The following is a 27,994-nucleotide window of genomic DNA, read 5'->3' as shown; positions in this document are numbered from 1 at the left end:
CCACTCTATCCAGGTCTTTCAAAATTTGGTAAGTTTCAATGAGAAATCCTTCTGAATCCTCATCCTTCTGAACGCCAGCAAATACAGGCCCAGAACCATCAAACACTCCTCTAACATTAACCCTTTCATTCCTGGGATCATTCTTGTAAACCTCTTCTGGACCGTCTCCAATGCCAGCACATCCTTCCTTAGATATGGGGCCTAAAACTGCTCACAATACTCCAAATGTGGTCTGACCAATGCCTTTATAAAGCTTCAGCATTACATCCTTGCTTTTATATTCTAGTCTTCTCAAAATGAATGCCAACATTGTATTTGCTTTCCTGACTACTGACTCAACCTGCAAGTAAACTTTTAGGGAATCCTGCACTGGGACTCCCAAGTCCCTTTGCACCTCCAATTTCTGAATTTGCTCCCTGTTTAGAAAATAGTCTATGCCTTTATTCCTTCTAACAAAGTGCATGACTGTACACTTTGCTACACTGTATTCCATCTGCCTCTTTGCCCATTCTCCCAACCTGTCCAAGCCCTTCTGCAGACTCCCTGCTTCCTCAACACTACCCATTCCTCCACCTATCTTTGTATCATCAGCAAACTTGGCCACAAAGCCTTCAATTCAGTCTTCCAGATCGTTAACACATAATATGAAAAGTAACAGACCCAACAAAAGTGGACCCTGTCTCTCCAGCGTCATTTCCCAGTGGTCTGATATCCACTCTTGCCTCTTTCTATATCTGAAAAAACTATTGGTATCCTATTTTATATTATTGGCTAGCTTACCTTCATATTTTATCTTTTCTCCCCTTATTGCTTTTTTGGTTGCTTTCTGTTGGTTTTGGAGTGTCAGAGTGTTGTGTTTGGAGTGTCAGATGTGGGGCCCCTGGGAGACGACCAGACTCCCTGATAACTACATCTGCGCAAAGTGCACCGAGATGCGGCTCCTCAAGGAACGGATTGAGAGTCTGGAGCAGCAGCTGGATGACCTTCGGTTGGTTAGGGAGAGCGAGCAGGAGATAGACAGGAGTTATAAAGATTATGTAGACAGCACCTCAGTGGCAGTCCCCCTCAAAAACCGATATCTCATTTTGGATTCGGTTGGAGAGGATGACTTCATAGAGGAAGACCTCAGCAGCCAGGACCTTGGCACCGTGTCTGATACTGTGGTCCAGCAGAGGAAGAGACATGCAGTGGTTATTGGGGATTCGATAGTAAGGGGTACGGATAGGAGATTCTGCGATAGCGATAATGAGTCTCGGATGGTGTGTTGCCTCCCTGGTGCCAGGGTACGGGATATCACAGACCGTGTCGAGAATATTCTGAGGGGGGAGGGTGAGCAGCCAGAAATCTTGGTACATGTAGGTACCAATGATGTAGGTAGGAAAAGAGAAGAGGTCCTGAAGGAGGAATACAAGGCATTAGGGAGAAGGTTGAAAAGTAGGACCTCAAGGGTAGTAATCTCAGTACTACTACCCGTGTCGCGTATCAATGACAGGAAGAATAGAAAGCTCTGGTAGTTAAATGCGTGGCTGAGTGACTGGTGCAAGGGGCAGGGCTTCAGATTCTTGGATACCTGGGACCTTTTTTGGGGGAGGCAAGACCTATTTGCTAAGGATGGGTTGCATCTAAACTCCAAAGGGTCCAATATCCTGGCGGGAATGTTTAATTTAGTTGTAGGGGAGGGTTTAAACTGATCTGGCAGGGGGATGGTAACCAGGATGCTAGGTTACAAGATGCTAAGGTGAGGGAGAAAGTGTATAGAAACGAATCCATTGAGGATGGCAAGAATGACAGGCAGGTGATAAGTCAGGATAATTTACTGAATAATAGAAGTACGACAAATCCGGATGTTAGGATACAGAATGTTAGGATCGGGGATGAGGATGTTCGGATACCGAATGTTAGGATAGGGGATGAGGTCTACACGAACATGTCTAAGATAGTAGGTAGCGAAGATAGTAAGAAGGATGGACAGGTAGAAAGTCAGGATAATCTGCTGATCAATAGAGGTACAATAAAATCAATAGCAGATACCAGTCTAAACATACTATATTTAAATGCACGTAGCATCAGGAATAAAGTAGATGACCTAGTGGCACAACTACAGGTTAATAAATATGACATCGTTGCAATCACTGAGTCGTGGCTTCATGATGGATGTGATTGGGAACTGAATGTCAAGGGGTATACAGTATATAGGAAGGATAGGAGGGTAGGCAGAGGGGGAGGTGTGGCCATGATGGTTAGTAGCGATATAAAATCAATAGAAAGGAAGGACATTGGGTCAGAGGAGGTGGAATCCTTATGGGTGGAGCTGAGAAATAGCAAGGGTAAAAGAACAATAATAGCAGTCATATATAGGCCCCCGAACAGCAGTCAGGAAGTGGACCATAAGTTGCAGATTGAGATAGAAAAAGCATGTCAGAGTGACAATGTGAAGATAATTATGGGGGATTTTAACATGAAGGTGGACTGGGAAATGCAGCAAGGCGGTAGTACTCAGGAGAGTGAGTTTGTGGAATGTCTAAGGGATGTTTTTCTGGAGCAACTTATTGAGGAGCCCACCAGGGGATCGGCTGTTTTGGATTGGGTGCTGTGTAGTGAACCCGAGGTGATTAGGGAACTAAAGGTAAAGGAACCACTGGGAACAAGTGATCACAATATGATTGAGTTTAGTTTCAAGTTTGAGAAGGAGAAGCTGATAACTGGTGTATCGATATTTCAGTGGAATAAGGGAAATTACAAAGGTATGAGAGATGAGTTGGCCCAAATTGATTGGAGGAGTAAGTTAGCTGGAGGGACGGCAGAGGAAAAATGGAAGAAATTTCTACAGGAAATAAGGACAATGCAGGACAGATATATTCCAAGAAAAAAGAAGGTTTTGAATGGAAAAAAGGCACAGATGTGGATAACGAGGGAGGTGAAGGATAAAATAAAAGCAAAAGGGGCGGCGTACAAAGTAGCAAAACTTAGTGGGAAAACAGAAGATTGGAACGATTTTAAAAATCTGCAGAGAGAAACTAAGAAGGTCATTAGGAAAGCAAAGATGATTTACGAAAGGAAGCTGGCGGACAACATTCGGAAGGATTCTAAGAGTTTTTTTAAATACATAAGGAATAAAAGAGAGACACGGGTTGACATAGGACCAATTGATAACGGTGCAGGAGGTATTATAATGGATGATAGTGAGATGGCAAGGGAATTGAATGAATATTTTGCATCGGTCTTCACCGTGGAGGACATAAGCAATGTGCCCATTAGTCAGGAGTCTCACGAATTGGAGCTGAGTTCAATTGAGATTAATAGGGAGAAGGTGCTTGGAAAACTAAAGGGGCTTAAGGCTGATAAGTCTCCCGGACCGGATGAGGTGCATCCCCGGGTTCTGAAGGAGGTGGCTGTGGAGATAGCAGAGGCGTTGGCGATTATTTTTCAGGAATCGATAGATTCTGGCATGGTTCCGGAGGACTGGAGGGTAGCGAATGTAGTTCCGTTGTATAAGAAAGGTGGGAGGCAGCACAAAGGCAATTACAGACCTATTAGTCTGACGTCAGTGGTGGGAAAATTATTGGAGTCTATCCTCAAGGAGGAGGTTACCGAATACCTAGAGGCGCAAGGCAAGATAGGACCTAGTCAACATGGTTTTGTGAAGGGGAGGTCCTGTCTGACCAACCTATTGGAGTTTTTTGAAGAAATCACAGGTAGGGTGGATAAGGGAGAGGCGGTAGATGTTGTGTATTTAGACTTTCAAAAGGCCTTCGATAAGGTGCCTCACAAGAGACTGATTAATAAGATGAGAGGTCATGGAATTATGGGCAGGGTAGCAAAATGGGTGGAGAATTGGCTGGTTGGCAGGAAGCAAAGGGTGGAAATAAAAGGATCTCGTTCTGGTTGGTTACCGGTTACTAGTGGTGTGCCGCAAGGGTCGGTGTTGGGGCCTCTCCTTTTTACCTTGTACATCAATGATTTGGATGATGGAATAAATGGTTGTGTGGCTAAGTTTGCGGATGACACCAAGATAAGTGGAGGAGTAGGGAGCATAGAGGAAATAGAAAGAATGCAGAGGGACCTAGACAGTTTAGGAGAATGGGCAAGGAAATGGCAGATGAGATTCAATGTTGAGAAATGTGCAGTTGTACACTTTGGAAGTAGAAATAAGCGGGTAGATTATTATCTAGAAGGAGAGAAGATTGATAGTGCGGTAGTACAAAGGGACTTGGGGGTACTCGTACAAGATACCTTAAAAGTTAACCACCAGGTTGGATCGGTGGTTAAGAAAGCGAATGCTATGTTGGCATTCATCTCGAGAGGTATAGTGTATAAAAGTAAGGAAGTGTTGATGAGGCTCTACGGGGCGCTAGTGAGGCCTCATTTGGAATACTGTGCGCAGTTTTGGGCCCCGCATCTTAGGAAGGATGTGCTGACGTTGGAGAGGGTTCAGAGGAGATTTACGAGAATGATTCCAGGAATGAAAGGGCTTAAGTATGATGAGCGTTTGTCGGCTCTTGAACTGTACTCGCTGGAGTACAGAAGGATGAGAGGGGACCTCGTAGCGACATTTAAAATGTTGACAGGTAAGGATAGAGTAGATGTGGCTAGGCTGTTTCCCTTGGTGGGCGTGTCCAGGACCAGAGGGCACAATCTTAGAATTAGAGGGTACAGTTTCAAGACAGAGATGAGGAGAAGTTTCTTTACCCAGAGGGTGGTGAAATTGTGGAACTCCTTGCCACGCACAGCAGTGGAGGCCAGATCAGTGGGGGTATTCAAGGAGGAGATAGACAGATATCTAAATAGTCAGGGTATCAAGGGATATGGGGATAAGGCTGGCAAATGGGATTAGAATAGTTTTTTTTTCTCTCTTTTTTTCCCACCCCATTTCTTTTTCCCTTTTCCTTGGAGCAGACTCGATGGGCCGAATGGCCTGCTTCTGCTCCCTTATCTTGTGATCTTGTGATCTTGTGAAAAGCTTCCAAATCCTCTAGCTTCCCACTAATTTTTGCAATATTATGTGCCCTCACCTTTACTTTTATGCTGTCTTTGACTTCCCTTGTTAGCCACAGTTGCCTCATCCTCCCTCCAGAATGCTTCTTCGGGATGAACTGATCCTGCTTCTTCTGAATTACTCCCAGAAATTCCTGCCATTGTTGCTATACTGTCATCCCTGCTAGGGTCCCCTTCCAATCAACTTTGGCCAGCTCCTCTCTCATGCCTCTGTAGTTACCTTTACTCAACTGTAATATCAATACATCAGATTTTAGCTTCTCCCTCTCAAACGGCAGGGTGAATTCTATCATATTATGATCACTGCCTCCTAAGGGTTCCTTTACCTTAAGCTCCATAAGGAAATCTGGTTCATTGCACAACACCAAATCCAGAATGGCCTTTTCCCTAGTGGGCTCAACCACGAGCTGCTCTAAAAAGCCATCTCGTTGGCACTCTATAAATTCCCTCTCTTGGAATCCAGTACCAACCTGATTTTCCCAAACTACCTGCATATTGAAATCCCCCATGACCACCGTAACATTGCTCTTTTTACATGCCTTTTCTATCTCCTGTTGTAATTTGTACCCTACATCCTAGCTACTATTTGGGGGCCTGTATACAATTCCCATCAGGGTCTTTTTAACCTTGCAGTTTTATAACTCTACCCACAAGGATTTGACAACATCTGATCCGTTGTCACTTCTTACGAAGGATCTGATTTCATTTTTTAACCAACAGAGCCACCCCACCCCCTCTGCCCACCTGCCTGTCTTTTCAATAGGATGTGTATCCTTGGATGTTTAGCTACCAGCTGCAATCTTTTAACCATGACTCTGATGCCCACAATGTCATATCTGCCAATTTCTAACTGTGCTATGAGCTCATCTACCTTTTTTCATATAATGTGTGCATTCAAATATAACACCTTCAGTCCTGTGTTCACCACCCTTCTCAAATTTGTCTCTGTTGCCTGAAGTTAAATTTTTATCCTTTTATAAACTTTGTCTTATTCTTTATTCTGGAGACTTCAGTAACCTCACCTACACTCTCCTTCCCTTTTACTTTATCCATACTTTTCTAATCTGTTGAACCCATCCCCATACTATTTAGTTTAAAGCCCTGTCTACAGCCCTAGTTATATGACTTGGCAGGACACTGATCCTAGTGTGGTTCAGGTGGAACCCGTCCCATCGGAACAGCTCCCTCCTCCTCCAATACTGGTGCCAATCTCCCACAAATTTAAATCCACTTCTCCCACACCAATCTTTGAGCCACACATTTAACTCTCTGATCTTATTTACCCTGTGCCAATTTGCACATGGCTCAGGTAGCAATCCAAAGATTTACCTTTTTGGTTCTGCTTTTTAATTTAGTCCCTAGCTGCTCAAATTCCCTTAGCAGAACCTCTGTCCTTGTTCTGCCTACATCATTAGTACCCACATGGGCCACGACAACGGGATCTTTCCCCTCCCATTCCAAATTCCTCTGCAGGTCAGATGAGATGTCCCGAACCCATGCACCAGGCAGGCAACGTGGCCTTCAGGTCTCTCGATCCTTGCGACAGAAAATTTTGTCTATTCCCCTGTCTATACTATCCCCAATCACAACTACATTTCTCTTCTCTGTCCCCTCTTGAATAGCTCCCTGAATCACGGGGTTTGGTTGCTAATCCTTCGTACAGCCCCCTCTCTCATCTACACAGGGAGCAAGAATCTCGGACCTGTTGGATAAGATCAAGGGCTGAGGCTCCTCCAGCACTACCTCTTGGATCTTCCTACCTGTGTCATTCACAGTCACACCCTCATGTCCCTGACCACAGACTGAATTTGAAGTAGTTAACCTAATGGGTGTGACTGCCTCCCGAAACACAGCATCCAGGTAACTCTCCCCCTCCCTGATGCATCATAGTGTTTGAACTCAGATTCCAGGTCATCAACTTTGAGCCAGAGTTCCTCGAGCAACCAACAGTTGTTGCAGATGTGGTCACCAGGAACCACAATAGGGTCCATCAGCTCCCACATCATGCAGCTACAACACATCACCTGATCCTGCATCCCTACTTTATTTAATTAGTTATAATTTGATGTCTTTTTATTTAACTACTATTAAAAAAACCTTGCCTGTTCTTGCCTGCTACTGACCTGTGCCTCCTCGCCGAAGCCTCAGATTCCCACTCCTACACTGGTCCACTCTCACTATGGCTGCTTTGCTTTACCCTACCTTCCTTTTATTGACTAAGTGTGATGTTGCCACACACTTAGCCAATCACACAGCTTCTTAAAAAATAACTGCTACTCCTCCCCTCTGCTGCTCTGGTGGCTGCAACTGGAGAAAAATATAGACTAAGTATATACTAAGGATCATCCTTGCAACTGTTAGTTACTCATTATACATTTTTTTAAAATCACTGTTTATCTACTTCGGCATCTTGTGATTGTACTATTATGGAGTTGTATGTTAATTGAATTAACTCCTTTTTAAAAAAAATTAAATTTTCCTTAAGTCCTTTCTTCTCTTCATTAAATTTACGGCAGACGTGGGCTATTTAGCTTACCATGTCCACACAATCAGAAAAGGAGGTTAGGTTAATCTCTCAGCTTAGTCCATAATGTTTTGGGTTATGGTTTTTCAAAGTGGCCATCCATGTATTACATAAATGTGGTGAAGCATTTCTACCTCCTTCAGCCAGCAGATTCCAGTCCTGCTGTACTTGCAGAAAATTCTAAATTAATTTATACCTATGCCTTTCTTGTTATTTTCTGCTCAGCTAAGGGAAAGGAGTCATTCCTGTTTATGGTGTTTATGTTTATCGTAAATATATATGACTCGGACAGGTACCCTCTCACTCCTTTCTGTTTTTGAAAGTAAATTGTCTAGCCATTCTTCTTGCAACAATAATTCTCCAGTCTGGAAACATCCTTGCAAAGATGGTTGGCACTCTCTCTAGTATAATCGCATCTAGTACTCTGTTGCCTATCCAGTATTTTGTGCAGTTACTGCATGACCTCTGTGCTCTTGTATGGATGTGCTGTTTTAGCTACCTTGTTTACTTCTTTTGTCTTCAAGGATCTATGAACAGGGGTAAGAAGATCCCTCAATTCCTCTGGATTTCTCAGTATTCTACAATCAGCAATGTGTATTCTGTTATTCCCTTGCAGATGCTGAAAATCTGACATAAAAATGGAAATTGCTGGAAATATTCGCCAGTTCAGGCAGCATCTGTGAAGGGAGAAACAGAGTTGTGCTTATTTTGGTCTGGAGGCTTCATTCAGACTGTGGAACCTTTATCCTGTCTTCTCTGATCTTGTTAGCCTTTGCCATGCCTTCCCTTGCAATCCTTCAGATGGCATTCCATTTGCCATTATTGTGCCCAAAATCTTACTCATGGTACCAGTTTTTATGTTCAAAACAATTATATAAACCATAATAGGCAGAGGGCCATTGCTGAGCTCTGCAGAACCCTGTCAGTCACTAAAAATACTTCTGACTGTGACCTTTTTCTTTTGTCCACTGGAACAGTTTTTAATTCAACTTGCTGCATTCCCTTGGATCCTCTGGGTTTTCCTTTCTTGATTAATTGGCTGGTGAGATTGGTGTAACTTCACTATTATCACTGATACTTGTATTGTTTTACATTGCTGTTCTACCATTTGAAACTATTAAATTCAGTATCATTAAAAAGAATAATATATGCCCACCAGATGTTTTCCTTTGGGCTTTTATCAAATAGTTATGTACTCTTAATCAGTGTGCAGTGGCATGTTTTTAATTAAATTTACAAAACTGATTAAAGAGACCATTGCCATTTGGTTTGCCTTCATTCGCTCCTTTAAAATTGATCAACTTGTACTATGAAGAGAAATCAATAGGAGTACAACAAACTTCTTCAGGAGGCTAAAGAAATTCAGCATGTCCCCATTGAACCTCACCAATTTTTATAGATGCACCATAGGAAGCATCTTATCTGGATGCATCACAGCTTGGTATAGCAATTGTTCTGCCTGAGACTGCAAGAAACTGAAGAGAGTTGTAGATACAGCTCATCATGAAAACCAGCCTCCACTCCATGGGCTCTTGTCTACATTCCTTGCTGACTTGGTAAAGCAGCTAACATCATCAAGGATCCTACCCACACCGGACATTCTTTTTTTCTACCCCCTCCCATTGGGCAGAAGATACAAAAGCCTGAAAGCACATACCACCAGGCTGGAGGACAGCTTCTATACCACTGTTATAAGACTATTGAATCGTCCCCTTGTATGATAATATTGACTCTTGACCTCGCAATCTACTTCGTCATGGCCTTGCACCTTATTGTCTGCCTGCACTGCACTTTCTCTGTAACTATAACACTTTGTTCTGCATTCTATTATTGCTTTTCCCTTGTACCACCTGAATGTACTGATGTGATGAAACGATCTGTATGGATGGTCTACAAAACAAATTTTTCACTCTATCTCAGTGCAAGTGACAATAATAAACCAAATTACCAATAGTAGGCTTTTGGGTAGGGTCAAGAGTAATGCAAAATATAGCACAATTTAAGCTGTTTGGATTTAGTTTCCTTGTGTTGATTGCAGTCCTGAGCCTTGATGTATAATTGGTTTAGCTTCTGAAAAGAAGGGAATTGTAGGCACCTCATGTAGGTTTTAGGAAACTAGGGTTTTGCATGCATTTTTAAATGAAGTAATACAACACAGAAATGGGTTAGAAAGCTTTTTCCCCAGAGGCTTGTAATCTTCTTTCTCCTCATCACCATCTAATTCCCCTTTGAATCTGTATTCCGCCACCCTTTTAGGCACTGCTTTCCACATCACAGCATGTAATAGATGAAAGTTGCATGGAAAATGGTGGAAATAGTGCAGGCCAGGTAGCTTTTGTGGAGAGAGAAACGATGATTAATATTTTGGGTTGATAATCAGAGCAGTTGTGATGAAAAGTTCCTTTCAAATTCATTTAAATTTATAATATCTATAAATGACTTGGATGAAAACGTGGGTGGGTGAGTAAGTTCTCAGATGATACAACAAGTGGTGGTGTTGTGGATAGTGTAGAAGATCGCCAAAGGATACAGTGGGATATTGATCAGTTGCAGATATGGGCGGAAAGATGGCGGATGGAATTTAATCCAGTCAAAAGTGAGGTGTTGCACTTTGGGAGATCAAATGTAAAGGGACAGTACACTGTTAATGGTAGGAACCTTAACAGTGTTGATGTGCAGAGGGATCTTGGGGTCCAAGTCTATAGCTGTCTGAAAGCCACTGCACAGGTAGATAGGGTAGTAAAGGATGCATACGGCATGCTTGCCTTTATTCGTCAAGGCATTGAGTTCAAGAGTCAGGAAGATATGTTGCAGCTTTATTAAAAACTCTGATTAGGCCACATCTGGAGTATTGCATTTAGTCTGGTCACCCCATTATAGGAAGGATGTGGAGGCTATGGAGAGGGTGCAGGAAGTTTACCAGGACGCTGCCTGGACTAGAGAGCATGTGCTATAAGGAGGGGTTGGACAAACTTGGGTTGTTTTCTCTAGAGTGGCGGAGGCTGAAGGGAGACCTGATAGAAGTTTATAAGATTATGAGAGGCATAGATAGTGTAGACAGCTGCTATCTTTATTCCAGGGTCAAAATGTCTAATACTAGAGGGCATGCATTTGAGATGAGATAAGTTCAAAGCAGTTGTATGGGGTAAGTTTTTCTTACACAGAAAGTGGTGGGTGTATGGAATGCTCCGCCGGGGCGGGGGTAGTGGAGGCAAATATGATAGAGGCACTTAAAAGGCTTTTAGATAGGCACATGAATATGCAGAGAATGGAGGAATATGGACGTAGTGTAGGCAGAAAGGACTAGTTTAGTTAAGCATTTAATTTGTTCAGCACAGCATTGTGGGCCAAAGGGCCTGTTCCTGTGCTGTATTGTTCTATGTTCTGTTTGTCAGATGCAGGCAGTTATTGCCCATTTCCAATTGCTTTTGAGAAGATGCTATTCAGCTGCCATCTTGAACCACCTGAAAGTCATGTGGTGAAGAAAATATTTGCAGTATTCTGTGTTAGGAAGTTCAATATTTGATGCAACAATGAAGAAGGAATGGTGATATGTCTCTAAGTCAAGATGATGTGTGTCTTGGAGGGAACTTTGATCTGGTGTTGCTCTCAGTACCCCTGTGGCCTTTGTCCTTCCAGATGGTGATTGTGGATCTCAGAGATGGTGTTAAAGTTATCTGCCTGAGTTGCTGTAGTAAATCTTATAAATGGTGCCCATTGGTGGATTTGAGGTAACGGTGAGTAGGTTCCAAATCAAGCAGGCTGCTTTGTTTCCATTGGTGTTGAATTTCCTGAATGTAACTGAAGCTGCATTCATCCAGCCAGGTGGAGAGTATTCCAGCAAATTATATGGATTGTGGAAAGGTTTTGGAGAGTCAGGAAATGGTTTGCTTGCCATAGAACATCTAGCTTTTGACCGGTTCTGGTAACCCAGTATTAATTTGGATGATGCAGTTAACTTTCTGATCAATAGTGACCAACCCAGCCTCTCGAGTGAAGAATTTCAAGTGAAGGATTTCAGGGTGATAATGTTGTTCAGTTTCTCTTGTTGGAATGGTCATTGCTGCACACATGGCATTAATATTACTGTACTTCCCACTTCTCAGCCCAAGTTTGACTTTTCTGGGTTTTCATTAGTGGACATGGTGCATTTATTGGAATTACATTCAGGAAAAGGACAAAACGACTAAGGATGAGATAAAGACGTTACCTGTGGCACTCCTGAAGCATTTGTTGAGATTAAGATGATTGACCTCCAACACCTGCAGCCATCTTCCTGTTTGTATTCACTTCATTCATTGGAGAGTTTGCTCCCCATTCCCATTGACTGATTTACTTAGGACTGTTGATGCCAGACACGGAAATTCTGCTTTGATTTTGAGGATGGTCATTCTCATTTCTCCTTGGAAATTGGGCTATTTTATCCTTTTTGGACCAAAGCTGTAATGAGGTTAATCTGACAAAACTAATGAGTAATCCTTGGTGAGTCAAAGCTGCATGGAAGCACTGTTGATGACTCCCTCGAACCTTTGCTGATGATTGAGATTAATAAACTATAATGGGACGGTGCATGGCTGTATTGGATTTGACTTGATGGTGTATATCATGGGCAATTTTCCCTGTGTTGGGTCGATGCCCGAGTTTGTCTTTCTGCAACAGCTTTTGTCTGTTTAAATCTGTGATCTTTGGTTACTGGCCACCCTTTCACATTTGCACTGTCACTGTGAATTTATTCCTTTCAGTTTTAATTCAATAAACAATATGTTATGTACTACAACATGTAATGGCTTTTTGAAAGTTGAGATACTTTCATCAATAATGTTACAGCAAATAATGCAATCGTAAGACAAAACAAGTAACCCCTAACAAATCTCTGCTGATTTTTATTTGCTAACCCATATTTTTCCAAATGGTAGTTAATTTTGAAGACTTGTGCACAGACCTCATTTAATACCTCAGTTGTGCCATCTGCCACTTCAAAAGCACTAGTGTAGTGGTTAGCATAACGCTATTACAGCGCCAGCGACCTGGGTTCAATTCCAGCCGCTGTCTGTAAGGAGTTTGTACGTTCTCCCTGTGACTGCGTGGGTTTCCTCCAGGTGCTCTGGTTTCCTCCCACATTCCAAAGACGTACATGTTAGGAAGTTGTGGGCATGCTATGTTGGCGCCGGAAACGAGGCGACACTTGGGGGCTGCCGCCAGAACACTCTACACAAAGATGTATTTCACTGTGTGTTTCGATGTAGATGTGACTAATAAAGATATCTTATAGTTTGTTCTGTGTGATTCATTCTCTCCTTCACTTGAAGACATTTGTCTCTTTAGGCCCTGCCATGTTTAGAATTGGGCTAATGCTACCTATTTACTTTTTTGTCAGTGATTTCCAGTTTTATTGTCTTGGGGGCTTTAGGAAAGAATTCTGAAATTTTGGCCTCTTTTGGCTGTCTATGTATTTGTTGGTAGGAAGGAATAGTGATTGGAATTCAGTTAGGTAGGATGAACCATCTGGTCATTTTTTGCACATTTTTTCATATATTCGTAACCAGGGATAAGCATAAATGTAGTATTGCTAGTTTGTCTGCATTGTATTTTTTAAAAGGCAATTTATTTAATCTATTTACTGATAATCTGAAGGACATCTTTAAAAAATGTTTATTGCATTTATTAGGATTGTTGATGGAGGGAAATGTCAGACCTGAAACAAATGGGAAATGGTACAAAATTCAAGAAGTTAGAGCGAAACCCCCACAAAACTCCGATTCTGTTTTTGTGAATCCTCTGAAGACCAGACCTGTAAAGCCGTCCATGTCAAATGAGGTAAAAGCTTTGTAATTTTTATTACATTTTGTAAACCATGGAAGACTATGCTCATGCATAGTAGTTGTGCTGTAAGGCAAAATGTAAGTAAGGAAATTGGAGGTTTATGTAATGGTGCAGTAATCATGGAGTCTTTAATTTGATGTGCCTAGTCTGTGTGCAAGTTAATTCTACAATGTAGAAAATGAATTCCTGGAATGTATGTGAGAAGGCCATGTAGATCAGTATAATGAATAACTGAATGAAGGACAGGCTATTTTAGATCTTGGGGTAACCAATGTTGTAACAGGACCCCTAGGAAAGAGTGACCATAATGTGATAGAGTTTTATATTAAATTCTGAAGTTATGTAGTTGAATCTGAAGCTAGAGCTTTCAATTTTTGAAAAAAAAAGGAAACAATGGATTGTTTAGCTGTAATAGGTTGGGAATCTACTTGAAAGGGATGACATTAGACAGCATTTGAAGAAATAGTTCATGATTTGCAACAAACATACATTTTGTGCCTTAAAATGTAACAGGAAAAGTGGTCTGAGAAATTAAGAATAGCGTTAAATCTAAGGAAATGGCTTATAAAGTTGCCAGATAAAGCAGTAAACCTGAAGATTGGGATATTTTAGAATTCAGCAAAGGATGAAGAAGAAATTGATGAGGGAAAATAGAATATGAGAGTAAATAAATGAGAAACAAAAAAAACTGTAATAGTATCTCTCAGTACGTAAAAAGGAGAAGATTAGAGAAGGCAAATATGTGTCCCTTACAGACAAATGCAGGAGAATGGGGATATAAAATATATGGAGGAGTTAAAATTTCCCGGAAATATTGGAGAACCAAGAGTTCAGTGCAAATGAGGAAATAAAAGAAATAACAATTAGTAAGGAAAATGTCACCAAGGTAGTGGATAACCTTGGAAAATATAAATCCCAAGTACCTGATGATCTACACTCCAGAGTTTTGGAAGAGGTGGCTGTGGAGGTAGTGAATGCTCTGGTTATCATCTTTAAAAATTTTATAGATGTTGGAATTGTTCTTGCCGATTGAAAGGTAGCAAATACAATCCCACTATTCAAGAAAATGGGGAAAAGAAAAGGAACTACCAACTTGTTAGGTTGATATCACTAGGTGGGGAAGATGCTGGAATAATAAAGGATTAAGTTGCAGAAAATAATAATTCCATTGCCACTTCTGGGCAATCATATTCTGAAAGGGAAATCATGCTTAGCTGATCTATTAGAGTTATTTTGAGAATATGACTAGGAGAATAAATAAACAGGAACCAGCGGAAATTGTGTACTTGGATTTTCACAAGATTTTTAACAAGGTTCCACACTGGAGGTTGGTGAACAAGGAAAGAGTATATATATTTTGGGGTAAAATAATAGTGTGGTTTGAGAGTTGGTTAACAGATAGGAAAAAACCCAGGAATAAACTGGCCCTTCTCAGGAATAGAAGGTTATGACTAGTAGGGCTGTGCAGGTTTGCTACTTGGGGTCCCATTTATCCACATTTTCTGTCAGTGTCATATTTCTAGGTTTGCTGCTGATATGAAAACTAAGTATGTGAGTAGAGATGAGGATGCAAAATAGGTTTCCAGAGGAACTAGGCCAGTAGTATCCCGGTAACTACATGGCAGATGGAGTACAATGTGGATAACTTCACACTTTCAACATTGGTAACTAATAGAAATGTTGAGCTGGTGAGAGATTAGGAAATGTTGATATTCAAAGGAACCTGGGAGTCATTGCACATAATCACTGAAAGCTAACATGCAGGGAAGGCAGGCAATTAGGAAGGCAAATTATATGTTGGCCTTCATTGCAAGAGAATTTGAGCATGTGGATAAAGATGCCTTGCTACAATTAGATGTGCCTCGATGAGGCCACATCTCGAGTATTGTCTAAAGTTCTGGTCTCCTTACCTTTTTATATTTTTTTTAAAAAAGGATATTTTCTGTAGAGGGAGTGAGCAAAGATTCACCAGACTGATTGCTGGAATGGTAGATCTGTCATATGAAGCGAAAGAGAGTCCTCTATGTTTTAAGAGCTTAGAAGAATGAAAGGTGATCTCATTGAAACATAAAATTTTTGGAGTTCTGGGCAGGGCATTTGCAGGGAGGATGTTTCCCCTGGCTGAGGAGTTTAGAGGGATACGGGACGTGTCATTTAATATTGAAGTGAGGAGACATTTCTTCATTGAGGGTGGGGAAAATCTTAGAAATTCTCTCCTGTGGAGGGTTGTTGAGGTACAGTCACTGCATTGAAAACAGAAATCAATTGGTTTCTGGAAATTGGAGAAATCAAGGGATATGAGGATAGGGCAGGAAAATACTTTGAGGTAAAAGATCGGTTCAGATCTCAGTGAATGATGGACTGTGCTTGAAGAAGTAGGAGTTGTCCATTCAGTCATATTTCTTGTGTTTGCAACAGTCAAATATAATCTTTTGAGGTTATTTTTGTTTGGAATTTGTTTTTGATTTAAGATGGTCTTTAGTCTTTTATCATATAATTTTTAAAAACCCACCATTATATACTTTTTGCTCACTAGTGACTCCCTTTAAATGCGGCCATATGAGTTGCTTTGACTTCTTATGAGTTCCACAGACTAATGACTTCCTGAATAAAGAAGTTTCCTCTGAATTTCCTCTTGCACATAAGTGCCACTGTCTTCTGCAAGTGGAAATGTCTTTTTTGAAATTATGTAAGGTCTTTGAGATTGTTCTCGCCTCCTAGGTTTGTTTCCCTTTGCTTCATCAAATGATTTTTGTGGAGGAATAGGGGTGTCGCAGGAAAATGAGTTCCTGACTATATTGAATTTAATGTGGATCCCATGGAAAATTGAGTCATTAGGAGAAAAGTTGGGTAGTAACTATGGGATAGGAGATAGGAGATTCTGAAGGGATTGATGACTTTGGACAGGTTGAAGGGAAAAATGGAGAAATGTTAATGCTGCAAGAATTGTAACAAGTTTCTTGGGGTTTTGTCCTGAAACAGGTTATTAAGGAGAAGCAGGGGTCCAAGACTGCATCTTTGAAGGACCTCTGCCCAGAGGACAAGAGGCGCATTGCTAACCTAATCAGGGAGCTTGCAAGGTGAGTGTCACAGTTTTCAATTTTTCCTGGTGTCCACATTCTCTCCACATTTCCATAAATTTCCCCCAGATTCAGCTACTCATTTACACACTAGGTATCAAATCACCCCTGTAGGTTCCACAAAGGCAACTTCTAATCGACATTTCCAGCAGTAGCAATGTCTATAACACTTCCCCTCCTATAAGATAGTCCATACTCATAAATGTGACCTCCTGGAAAAATAGAAGTACAAGCTCATGCAAGTGCTTGAACTCCTCTGGAAGTCAGAATTGTCTTCATTCTCAATAACATTGCTTCAGGATCTTTGCAGACTTTCTCTGCTGATGCACCCAAGATAATTTGTAGTTCACAGTTGCATTGTAGGAACCTTTTTAAAGAAAAAACTGGACCTGTAAAATGGGGAATATTTTCATTCTTGGTCAGCGACTTGCATTTGGATTTGGAAGAGGCATTTGGTTGTATTGCAGGGCTTCTAGAAGTGCAGATGTTCATTGAGGGGTCTCTTGCTGTGAGTGTCATTCCATAAGAGGGCTGCGTCCTATGGGCACTGTTCTTTAGAAACCTGTGCAGGTTCCTCTTCTGCTTGCCTCCTATCATTGGAACATGCCAGCGTAACCTGACAGAACTCTTCAGATATTGGAACAGTGTTGCTTCTTTGTAGTGTGACCTTTTTTGGCTATCTCTTGGGAAGTGATCTGTGCAACCAAACTGAAGAGTTATAGAACATCACAAAATCTGTCCACTGTGCCAGTAATGTACTTACAGTACTATCACCCTCTCTTTCTCTGCAGACTTTGACTGTGCTTTATGATCAAGTACCTTTTATAGACTCTGACCTTTCTTCAGTTTACAATCCTATGAGAACTCTCTGGTGATTGTGCACTTTGCTGTACCATTTTACCTGTCTAAACCCAAATTACTTCTCTCTGTAAGGCTTATTTTGACCAAGCTTTTAATTAATGTCAAATATACAATTTAAGAAATTGTTTTGCCCTTTCTGGGTGTTCTCATGGTACTTCCTCTTCCAGATGGGCCATTGTGTGGAGAGTTCAGAGTTTAATTAAAAGTTATTGGCATTTGAGATGTTTTATGTTAAAGAAAATGCCCGTTCTGAGTAGTAGTTTCTTGCAACTGCTTATAAAATTGATTTACCATAACTTTTATCCCATTATGTACTAATTTTCATAAAAACGCATTCAGTTAAGAATAACGCTAATCTAAGGTGGTTTGGTTTAAAGGCGATATAAATAGAGATTGCTATATGTGAACACAAATCAGGGGGAGTACATTCTTTTTTTTTGTAAGGTAAAACTGTATAACTGTATAACTGCATGTCAGAAGACCAATTGACTCTCCAAGATATGTGAACACACTGGTGCCATGTAATCTAAGTTGTATGGCTTCAGATTGTACAGCAAAACTCCAATAATCTGGCACCCTGAGGACTTTGGTATTGGATTGGCAGATTCTCCAGACTATTAAATGTTACTCGTTACACCAACATACTTTTATTTCACTTTTTTATATGTTACACAGTAGTATAATCAAGTTTTCCAGTGAGTTTAAAGGATTGAGAAACTGAGCCCTGGTGATTTTAAAGAGAGTGCAGGAAACAGAACCTGATGAATTGTCAAACAAGCTGAACCATACAAGCACTCCTGACCCCAGCCCACACTCTGGATCTTGACTCTGGTTGCAAAACTGGAATTAGTTTATTATTGTCACCTGTACTGAGGTACAGTGAAAAACTTGTCTTGCATACCGTTTGTACAGATCAATTCATTACACAGTGCATTGAGGTAGTACAAGATAAAACACAGAATGCAGAATAGAGTGTCACAGCTACAGAGAAAGTGCAGTGCAGGTAGATAATAAGGTGCAATGTCATAACAAGGTAGATTGTGAGGTCAAATGTCCACCTTATCATACTAGAGAACCATTCAATGGTCTTGTTACAGTGGAATAGAAGCTGTCCTTGAGCCTGGTGGTACATGCTTTCAGGATTTTGTATCTTCTGCCCGATGGGAGAGGGGAGAAGAGAGAATGTCCGTGGTGGGTGGGGTCTTTGTCTATACTTCTCGTTGCCTCGGTAAAGCAGCCACCATAATCAGAGTCCATGGAGGGGAGGCTGGTTTCTGTGATGTGCTGAGCTGTGTCCACGACTCTCCGCAGTTTCTTGCGTTCCTGGGCAGAGCAGTTGCCATAGCAAGCTGTGGTGCATCCAGATAGGATGCTTTCTATGATGCATCGATAAAATTTGGTGAGAGTGAAAGGGGACGTGCCAAATTTCTTTCACCCCCTGAGGAAGTAGAGGTGTTGGTGAGCTTTCTTGGCTGTGGTTGGGCTATTGGAATGTGACCATATTTCCTTTATTCGCTTGAACTTTGTTAAACAGAAAATGATAATTAAGAATAAGGGCCAAAAGCAAAAGGTGTCAGTGCCACCTAGTGTAGGATGTTTGGTAAAGAAGGCATGAGAGATGAGAGGTGGTTCTCTAAGAATCAAGTGAATAGGTATTACATTTAAATGCAACTTCAGGTTTTGCCCATAAATATAACACAAATCTTTTAATTTTAAGTATAGAAAATGTGTATCGTAATGTAATATTAATAGCTGTACTATGGTATCACAAATTTGTTGAAGACTTCTTGCCATGGGCATCTCTTTGTATCTCATTTGGTCATAACCTAGGGAGTTTTTTGTATTTGTGCCTTTATGTATCATTTCTCTCTTGTACCTCTCCTCATTTACTCTCCTGCCTGTTAACTTAATTGAGTACGATTCTTCCAGTTTCTACTCTCCCATTTTCCTTTTAGCAGTTTTCCCCTTCTGCTATCTTTTCTACTATTTATATCTTGCTTTTTCTTTACTATTGCTACTTCAGGTTATAAAGAACACTAAGGAAATATAGTGTAAGTGAGGCCTGCAAAGTTAACTGGGACTTTGAATGACTAATATAAAATAAATTTCAGTGAGAAATATTAGACAGTTTCCGGGGTAGGCGGAAGAAGCAGAGGCATATAATCCAGTGGCCTTGAAGCCAGGATATTACTTGGGTTGTGGAAAGATTTGCCTTGCAGAGCCACCCTTTGGATCATTTAAATGTGGCAACTGTAGGACAGTTGGCTTTGGGGGAACTTTCATTACAGACCAGGATACAAATTTGGGAGGCAAATAATAGGTTGTTAAATGGCAGCACATATTTGTTCTTTGTTTGAGGTAAACCATGGTGGATGAACTTGATTGAAATTTTTGATGAAATAATGATGTAATAACTTGGAGCTGAAATAACATAATTTCAAAAAATGTTACATTTTCCTAATTTGTAATAAGCAATGAGATGGACATGGGCAGAGACTGGTGAACTAAGCACATAAAGAATGGATGAAATAAATTAAAGTGGAAAAGATATAACGTGATACATTTTGGAAGAATGACGTGAAAAACAGAATTTTAACAGATATGCAGTGGAAGGATCCAATACCTCCCACCACTTTTCAGAGGTTTTTTAAACTATAGCATGTTTAAACTTAGAAACAATTAGGAGTGCTGCTGTTGTTCCTTCGCTTAAATTTGAGGAAGTTTGGAGTCCATTATTCAATATTTCCATATGATATAAGCTGACCTTTTTCAGATCCCTTTCGATAACCCTTGAATGCAGAGGAGCGGAGTTGACGACATAGTAATTTTTTTCCTTTTAATTGAAGAAATATCAGTCCAGTTTTTTTTTTTGAAGTTTTTGGTTTTCTTTTGGTTTATTATCAATTTTATTTTGATTTGGGGGTTCTTTCATATAATTAAATTTCATTTCTTTTCAATCTTTTCTTTCGTATTTGTTCACTTAATAAGAGAACGGGAGGTCTAGATTACTTTTTTTACTCCTTGTGATTATATATATTAACTGTTATGATTACTGTTATGATTGCTATCCTGATCTCTTTGCACCATATGTATAATTACTCATGTTATATATATTATTGTACTAATTTGAAAATTAATAAAAAGATTGAAAAAGAAAGAAAGATATGCAGAAGTGAATTTTCATGTATGCAAGTCTTTGAAAGATGACAGGGCAAGTTAATAAGATTGTTAAAGCAGATTGGTCCCTTGGCTTTATAGTAAGTGACCAGCACGACAAAGTTACACATAATAAATTATTAAGCTGGAGTATTGTGTTCAACTCTGCCTGGAAGGATGTCAGAGTCTTTGATGCTTAAGTGACTTACCAGAATGATAAGAGGGATGAGGGAATTTGGTTATGAAGAAAAGCTAGAAAAGATGATATTGTTCTTTGAGCAAAGAAGGTTATGGATAGATTTCAGAGGTGTTCAAAATTATGGAAGTATTTAATATAGTTGATGGAAACCATTTCCACTGACGCAAAAGTTGGACATATTTAAGTCAATTGGTAAAAGATCAGAGGGAAACTTAGAACTAAAAAAAATGATTCATTTACTGCATGGGGGAGTTGCTAGTAAAGCCAGTATTTGTCCAGTTGTAGTATACCTCAAGTTTATCATCTATCAAAAGCTGAGACAAATTTGCATCTTGAATAACTGTAGTAGAATGCACTTTTCAGGAACTGGGAATCAGTTTTATCAAATGTTGAACAGAATACATAAATAAAAATGCAATACTGGAAACTCATTTTGTTTAAAACCCTATTTGCTTATATGCTTGCCTACTTAGAGTAAGTGAAGAGAAAGAAGAAACTAAGGAGCGATTAAAGGCTGAACAGGAATCATTTGAGAAGAAAATCAAAGAGCTGGAGGATCAGAATGACCTCATTGTGACTGAGCGGGAAGATATCCTTAACTGGTCTAATGGTTTTGAATTTATAAATATTATGTTCCAAAATGTAGCAGAATATTATTGGGATTCTATATATTTGATATAAGTAGATCTAGTTTCACAAATGTTGGATGAAGTGCAGAGCTGCTACAGTTCCAAGTATTGACTGTAATCTAGAGTTAAGAAAATAAGTTGGTGAGGTTTCTTGGGCTTTCACAAGAAACCTCACCAATGTACCTTCAAACATGTTGAAAAATCATGTTTTGCTTTCCCATTGAAGAGTTCAGATTTAAACTTTTTGATGTAATTGGTGTATTGTGCATGTTTATAGTGTACTTCATTTATGAACATGCATTTTCTGCATACATTACATAGGATATTAGGAATTTTTTGCTGGGTCTGGAAAGGTGATGGAAGCTGATGCCACCAGAGTACCTTAGCCAATTTGTGTGTCATTTGCAAAATGCACTACATTAGCCCACCAAGGTGCAGAGCTTATAGATAGTAATTACTAGAGAAAAGACAATACAGGACCTAATATTTGGGAATGTAGCTGGGCAACTGGTGGGAGTGTCTGAGAGGTCATTTTGGAAATGGTGACCATAACACTGTTTAAATTTTAAGATTGTTATGGAGAAGGACCAGAATGGATTAGAAATTAAGGGAAAGGCTGTGTTCAATATAAGACGGGACTTGGCAAAAGTGGACCGAGAGCAGCTAGTTGCAGGTAAGTCTACATCTGGCCAGTGGGAGTCGTTCAAGAATGAAGTAAAAGTTTGGTGTCAATGTGTTTGTAAGAATGAAGAATAAGACCAATAAGTTCAAGCAACCATGAATGTCAGGGGATATGGCAGGTATAGACAACTGAAAATGGGAAAGGCCCTACTGGAGTATAGAAAATGCAGGGGTACAAAAAAAAATATTAGGAGGGCAAAGAGAGGGCAGTGATAGGCAAGATTAAAGAAAATCCCAAAGCATTATATAACTACTATCAACACATTACCTGCAATACTAGAGGAATCAACACATTCAACCACTGGTACACCACCATCAAGAATTCCTACCGCTTCATCCCTCACCCGCAGTTTGATAAATCTGAACACCTGGCTGAGCTGCTGCTTCTGAAGAGTGTGGCGCTGATGAAAAGGATTACGAAGAGCTGGACAGCAGAAGCGGACGAGCAAATTCAGGATTGCTTCGAGTCCCTGGACTGAACCATGTTCAAGGATTTGTCAGCGGACCTAAATGAATATGCCACAGTTGTCATCGACTTCCTAAGGACATACGTGGATGCATGTGTAACCACGAAAACATTCCAAGTCTTCCCCAACCAGATGCCCTGGATGAACCAGGAAATTCGTAATCTGCTGAGGGCTAGATCTGTGGCATTTAGGGCTAGTGACTCAGAGTCATATAAGAAGTCTAGGCATGACCTCCGGAAGGCCATTGCAACACAAAGAGGCAATTTTGGGTTAAACTGGAATCACAGATGGACACTTGACAGCTATGGCAGGGTTTGCACAATATAACTTCCTACAAGGCGAGATCGAGTAACATAAGTGGCAATGACCCATCACTCCTGGATGAACTCAATACCTTTTATGCACGCTTTGGTAGGAAGAACTATGATACACCCACACGAGTCCCCACATCTCAGGATGACCCTGTAATTTCAGTCTGAGCCTGACGTCCGGGCATCGTTCAAGAGGGTGAATCCCTGAAAGGTGTCTGGTCCAGACGGTGTACCTGGCTGAGTACTAAGTATTTGTGCGGACATATTCAATCTCTTGCTTCTGCGGTCTGAGGTTCCCACCTGTGGTACTGGTGCCCAAGAAGAATGTGGTAACCTGCCTCAATGACTACTGTCTGGTGTAGCCCTTGCATAAACCATAATGAAGTGCTTTGAGACGTTGGGTGTGGTGTGAATCAACTCTGCCTCAGAGGTGACCTGGATTCGCTCCAATCTGCCTACTGCCACAATAGATCAACAGCAGATGTGATTTCTCTGGCTCTTCACTCTGCTCTGGACCATCTGGTCAATAGGAAATTGTACGTCAAGCTGCTGTTAATCGACTACAGCTAAGCATTTTACACAATCATCCCATCCAAACTCCTCATCAAGCTTTAAGACCTAGGCCTTTGCACTTGGATACTCGATTTCCTCATTGCAAGACCTCAGTGAGTGAGGATTGGTAACAATGTCTCCTCTTCGCTGATCGTCAACACAGGTGCACCTCAAGGCTGTGTGCTTAGCCCCCCTGCCCTACTCCCTATACACACATGACCTTGTGGCTAAGCACAGCTCCAATGCCATCTTCAAATTCACTTATGCCACTATTGTCTGTTGGACAAATCACAGGTGGCGATGATTCAGCTTACTGGAGGATAGCACACTTCGCTGAGTGGTGCTGCAACAACAACCTCTTGCTCAACGTCAGCAAAACTAAACAGCTGATTGTTGACCTCAGGAAGGGGAAGGAGGGCGAACGTGCACCAGTCTATATTGGGGGATCGACAGTGGAGAGAGTCAGCAGCTTTAAATTCCTGGGCATTAACATATTGGAAGACCTGTCCTGGGCCCAGCCCATAGATGCAATCATAAGGAAAGCGTGCCAGTGTCTTTACTTTCTTAGGAGGTTTGGTATGTCACAGAACACTCTTAACAAACTTCCACAGATGTACTGTTGCAAGTATCCTGACTAGATGCATCATGGTCTGGTATGGCAACTTGAGTGCGCAGAAACGTAAGAAGCTGCAGAGAGCAGTGAACTCTGCCCCAATACATCATGGGCAGATCCCTCCCCACCATTGATAGTATCTACAGGAGGTGCTGCCTCAAGAAGGCAACATCTGTCTTCAAAGATCCCCACCATCCGTGCCATGCCATCTTCACGCAGCTACCATCTCGCAGGAGGTACAGAAGCCTGAAGTCCCACACCACCAGGATCAAGAACAGCTACTTCCCTTCAACCTTTTGGTTCTTGAACCAATCGGCAAAAACCTAATCACTACACTTTAGCCACACCATGACCACTTTTCACTAAAATGGACATTTTTTTTCTAATTGTGTTCTTTCATGTAAAAATTGTGCATAATTTATGTTTAACATATTTTCTTGTGAATACTGCTTATCTGATGCTATGTGTCTATGATGCTGCTGCAAGTAAGTTTTTCATTGCACCTGCATTTGACAATAAACTCGACTTTGACTATATTGAGAGGAAAAGGGTAACCAGGGGAAAATATAGGACCTATTAAGTAGAAAGTGGCAATCTGGTCATGGAGCTAGAGGATGTAGTTGAGAATTTTCATTAAGATGCTTGACATCTCTATTCATTATAGAGAAGGACATTGTAGTTGGAGAATACAGGGAGGCTGATGATAGAATTCTAGAAAAAGTTACCATCGAGAAAAGGTGGTGATGGATGTCTTAGTGGGCTTAAAAGTTGATAACTCTGAAAGGCCTGATTGATGTGTATTCCAGGCTGCAATGGGAGACATGGGAAGAGATTGCTGGGACTTTGACAGAAATTTTCAAATAGTCTCTGGCTTCAGGATAGGTGCTAGTGAATCCGGTATCTTTATTCATGAAGGACAGTGGGGATAAGCCAGATAATTATAGTGTACAAGTCCATCATCAGTGACGGAAATTATTGGAAAAATTCTGGGACTAATCTGTACTTCAAGAGGCAGAGATGAAACAAATTATAGTCACATGGCTTTATTAAGTGGGCATCCTGTCCAACTAGTTTACATTTATCAAAGAGGTAACTAGATGTATCGATTGGGGAAGTGTAATTGATGTAGTCTACATAGTAAGATCTTCAATAAGGTCCCACACGAGAGACTGGTCCAAAGAGTCCATGGAATCCAGGGACAATATGGCAAATTAGATCTGAATTTGGCTTGTTGATGGCACGTAGAGGGTGACGGCCAAGGGTTGTTTTTGTGATTAGTAGCCCACGGCCAGTGGTGCACGTATGGATTGGTGCTGAGATTCTTGCTTTTTGTTATGTATGTTAATAATCTGAATGTGATTGTAGGAGACATGATTAATAACTTTGCACATGGCATGAAAATTAATGGCAGCGATGATGGTAAGGAGGATACCCTCAGGCCACATGACATTGAGTTGGTAAAATGGGCAGAGCAAAGGTAGATGGAATTTAGTCCTGAAAAATGTGAGGTGATGCATTTTGGATGCACTAATAAGACTAGGATATAAAATAATTAATGATGGCACCTAAGGGAGTACTGAGGAACAGATAGACCTTGTTGATAAGTCTAAGGTACCCTGAAAACAGCAGCACAGATAAATACATTTGTTAAGGTGTATTTGCTTTCATTAACTGGCATAGAAATAAAAGCAGAGAGATCATGGTACAACTATATAAATCAATGGTTAGTACACAACCTCCAACCTCCTATTGCCCTAACCCTTGCACTGCCTGCTTCTATTTCTTGCCCAAGATCCATAAAGAGGGCTAACCATAATCCATAATGTCTCCCCTTGTCCAGTCTCTTCCCACTACTGCAAACGTACTAATCATTCTTCCTACATTCATATCCAAATTAATGTATGTAACAAACTGTAAGGGTCCCAGTACTGATCCCAAAAGGACAAAACTGGTCACTGGCTTCCAATCACAAAAACAACCCTCCATCATGCTCTTCCTCCTATTACAAGGCCAGTTTTCAATCCAACTTGCCTTTGATGGGCTCTAATCTTTTTGGGCCAGGTCACATGTGATGTATGTTAAAGGCCTTACTGAAGTCATGAAGTCATCAACCGCACTGATGCATGAATACATTTTGTTACCTATCTCGCTGCTCCAGAAAACCAGGTTTTGATCTGGATCTTCAGTGCTGTCTGTCTGGAATTTGCACATATTCCCTGTGGTCATGTAGGTTTCCCCTGGGTGTTGTGATTTTCTCCCATATCCCCAAAATATGCTGCTTGGTAGGTTAAATAGCTACAGTACATTGCCCCTATTTTAGGTTGGTGGCAGGTGAACTAGTGTGGAGTTGATGGGAATGTGAGAAAGAATAGGTAATGGAAATAAGTGGGGGAATGTGATTGATGGGAATGTTCCAAGAGCCAATATGGACTTGATGGGCTGAATGGTCTCCTATGTTGTAAGAAAATAATCTCCATTGAGCAATTTACTCAGTGGAACTGTTGCTGAACCCTAATGCATAAATTTCTTCAAGCACATTTTGCCACTGGGTAAGTTAGCATATGTAAGATCTGCTAGTAAATACTAAAACATTAAAAAAATTTTAATATGTTCAACTAGAATGTCCACATGACATTTTTCTAAGCTATTGTTGTGGACAGTGATACAGGTGCATCTAGTTTTTGTCTCTACCACTACCTGCAGAGGTCCTGACTTGGAATTATATTGCCATACCTTTTTATTGTGGGTCTAAATCCATGAACCAGCTTTGTAGTAGTACCAAATAGACTGCAGAGGTTCAAGAATTTGTCTTGTCACCACTTTCTCAACTTTAATTAGGGATGGGCAATAAATGTTGGGATTGCTAGCTCTGCCTGCATTCTGAAAAACAAACAAACAAATTTTTTTTTTGTCAGCATGGGTTGGGGCTAGAGCTAGGGTTGAGCAGGTTGGTTCTATGCTTGTTGAAGAATTGATCTACTTGTCTATATCAACTGCACTGCCCCACAATTAAAAATTGTGAGGTAATGATACCTTTGCTATCTAACTTCTGTTTAATTAGTTTATCAATTTTCCCTTTTCTATAATGTGATCTTTTTTGGATCTTTTTTAATATGTTGCCCAACTTTTTGTCTTTCCTTGGAAAAACTATGGTAAGGTAATTAATATTTCTGCCATTTCATTGTCATTACTCATGAGCATTGTGTTTATCCCTTTTATTTTTGCTTCGTAGTGTGACATACTTGTGTTCACTAGTAATCATCTTTTAAATGCTTTGCATTTCTTTGTAACACGCCTGTCAGTTTACTTTTTCTGGTTCTGTTCTCATCTGTTTAAAAATCACTTTTCCAATTGACCGAGCTTGTATTTGTCTGTCGTGTGTTCTTCTCAAATTTATCTTATTTCTTATTATGTTGTGGCCACTATTGAATAGCTATTACTTATGATTGCTTCATTTATCTATTCTGATTTGTTTGCTGTTACTAGATCCAGCAATATTCCATTTCATTTGGGTTTCTTACATTAAATAAAAACAGAAAATGCTGAAAATACTCAAAGATTAGGCAGCATCTGCAGAATGAGAAACGGAGTTAACGTTTCAGGTTGATGACCCCTTATCAGAACAATGATTTGAAATGTTAACTCTGGATGCTGCTTGGCCTGCTGAGTATTTCCAGCATTTTCTGTTTTCATATCAGATTTCAAGGATCTGCAATCTTTCGCTTTTTGATTTTTTTTTGTTTGTTTTTAAAACTTTGAATCAGAGGATTCCTAACTTGTTCTAAGAAGGCATTGTAAAATCTCTATTCTCTGTATCCTTGTTTCCTCTGCCAGTTATCTGTGGTTAGTTTAAAACCTTCTCTGATTGTTACTTCGTCTTTTATTTTTTTTCTTTATCTCTTTTTTTTCCACTCTTGGGTTGTTTATACTATACCTCAGTGTGATTAATCACCGTTCCCACTTTATATTGCCAATATGTGGTTTCTAATCAGTACAACTAATTCAAGACCTTTTACTCGTACATCATTCCTAATTGTTATAATCTGATTTATTTATCAGTTCTACTCTTTATCTAATTGTGTTTCAATTATTCCTATTACATC

General features: G+C 40.4%; 1 protein-coding gene across 2 annotated transcripts in view; it reads left to right on the top strand.

The window, feature by feature from the left end:
* The window catches only part of kiaa1328 (KIAA1328 ortholog), a 138,338-nt gene that overhangs the window by 7,358 nt on the left and 102,986 nt on the right, over nt 1-27,994 (top strand). For both annotated transcript variants that reach the window (XM_052044007.1, XM_052044009.1), the window contains exons 3-5: nt 13,188-13,336; nt 16,325-16,422; nt 21,112-21,227. In XM_052044007.1, the coding sequence (XP_051899967.1) occupies nt 13,188-13,336; nt 16,325-16,422; nt 21,112-21,227 (363 nt within the window). The remainder of the gene's footprint in view (nt 1-13,187; nt 13,337-16,324; nt 16,423-21,111; nt 21,228-27,994) is intronic.

This window comes from Pristis pectinata, chromosome 2, assembly GCF_009764475.1.
Source record: "Pristis pectinata isolate sPriPec2 chromosome 2, sPriPec2.1.pri, whole genome shotgun sequence".
In the NCBI taxonomy this organism is placed as follows: domain Eukaryota; kingdom Metazoa; phylum Chordata; class Chondrichthyes; order Rhinopristiformes; family Pristidae; genus Pristis; species Pristis pectinata.
This window is presented reverse-complemented; position numbering and strand designations above follow the sequence as displayed.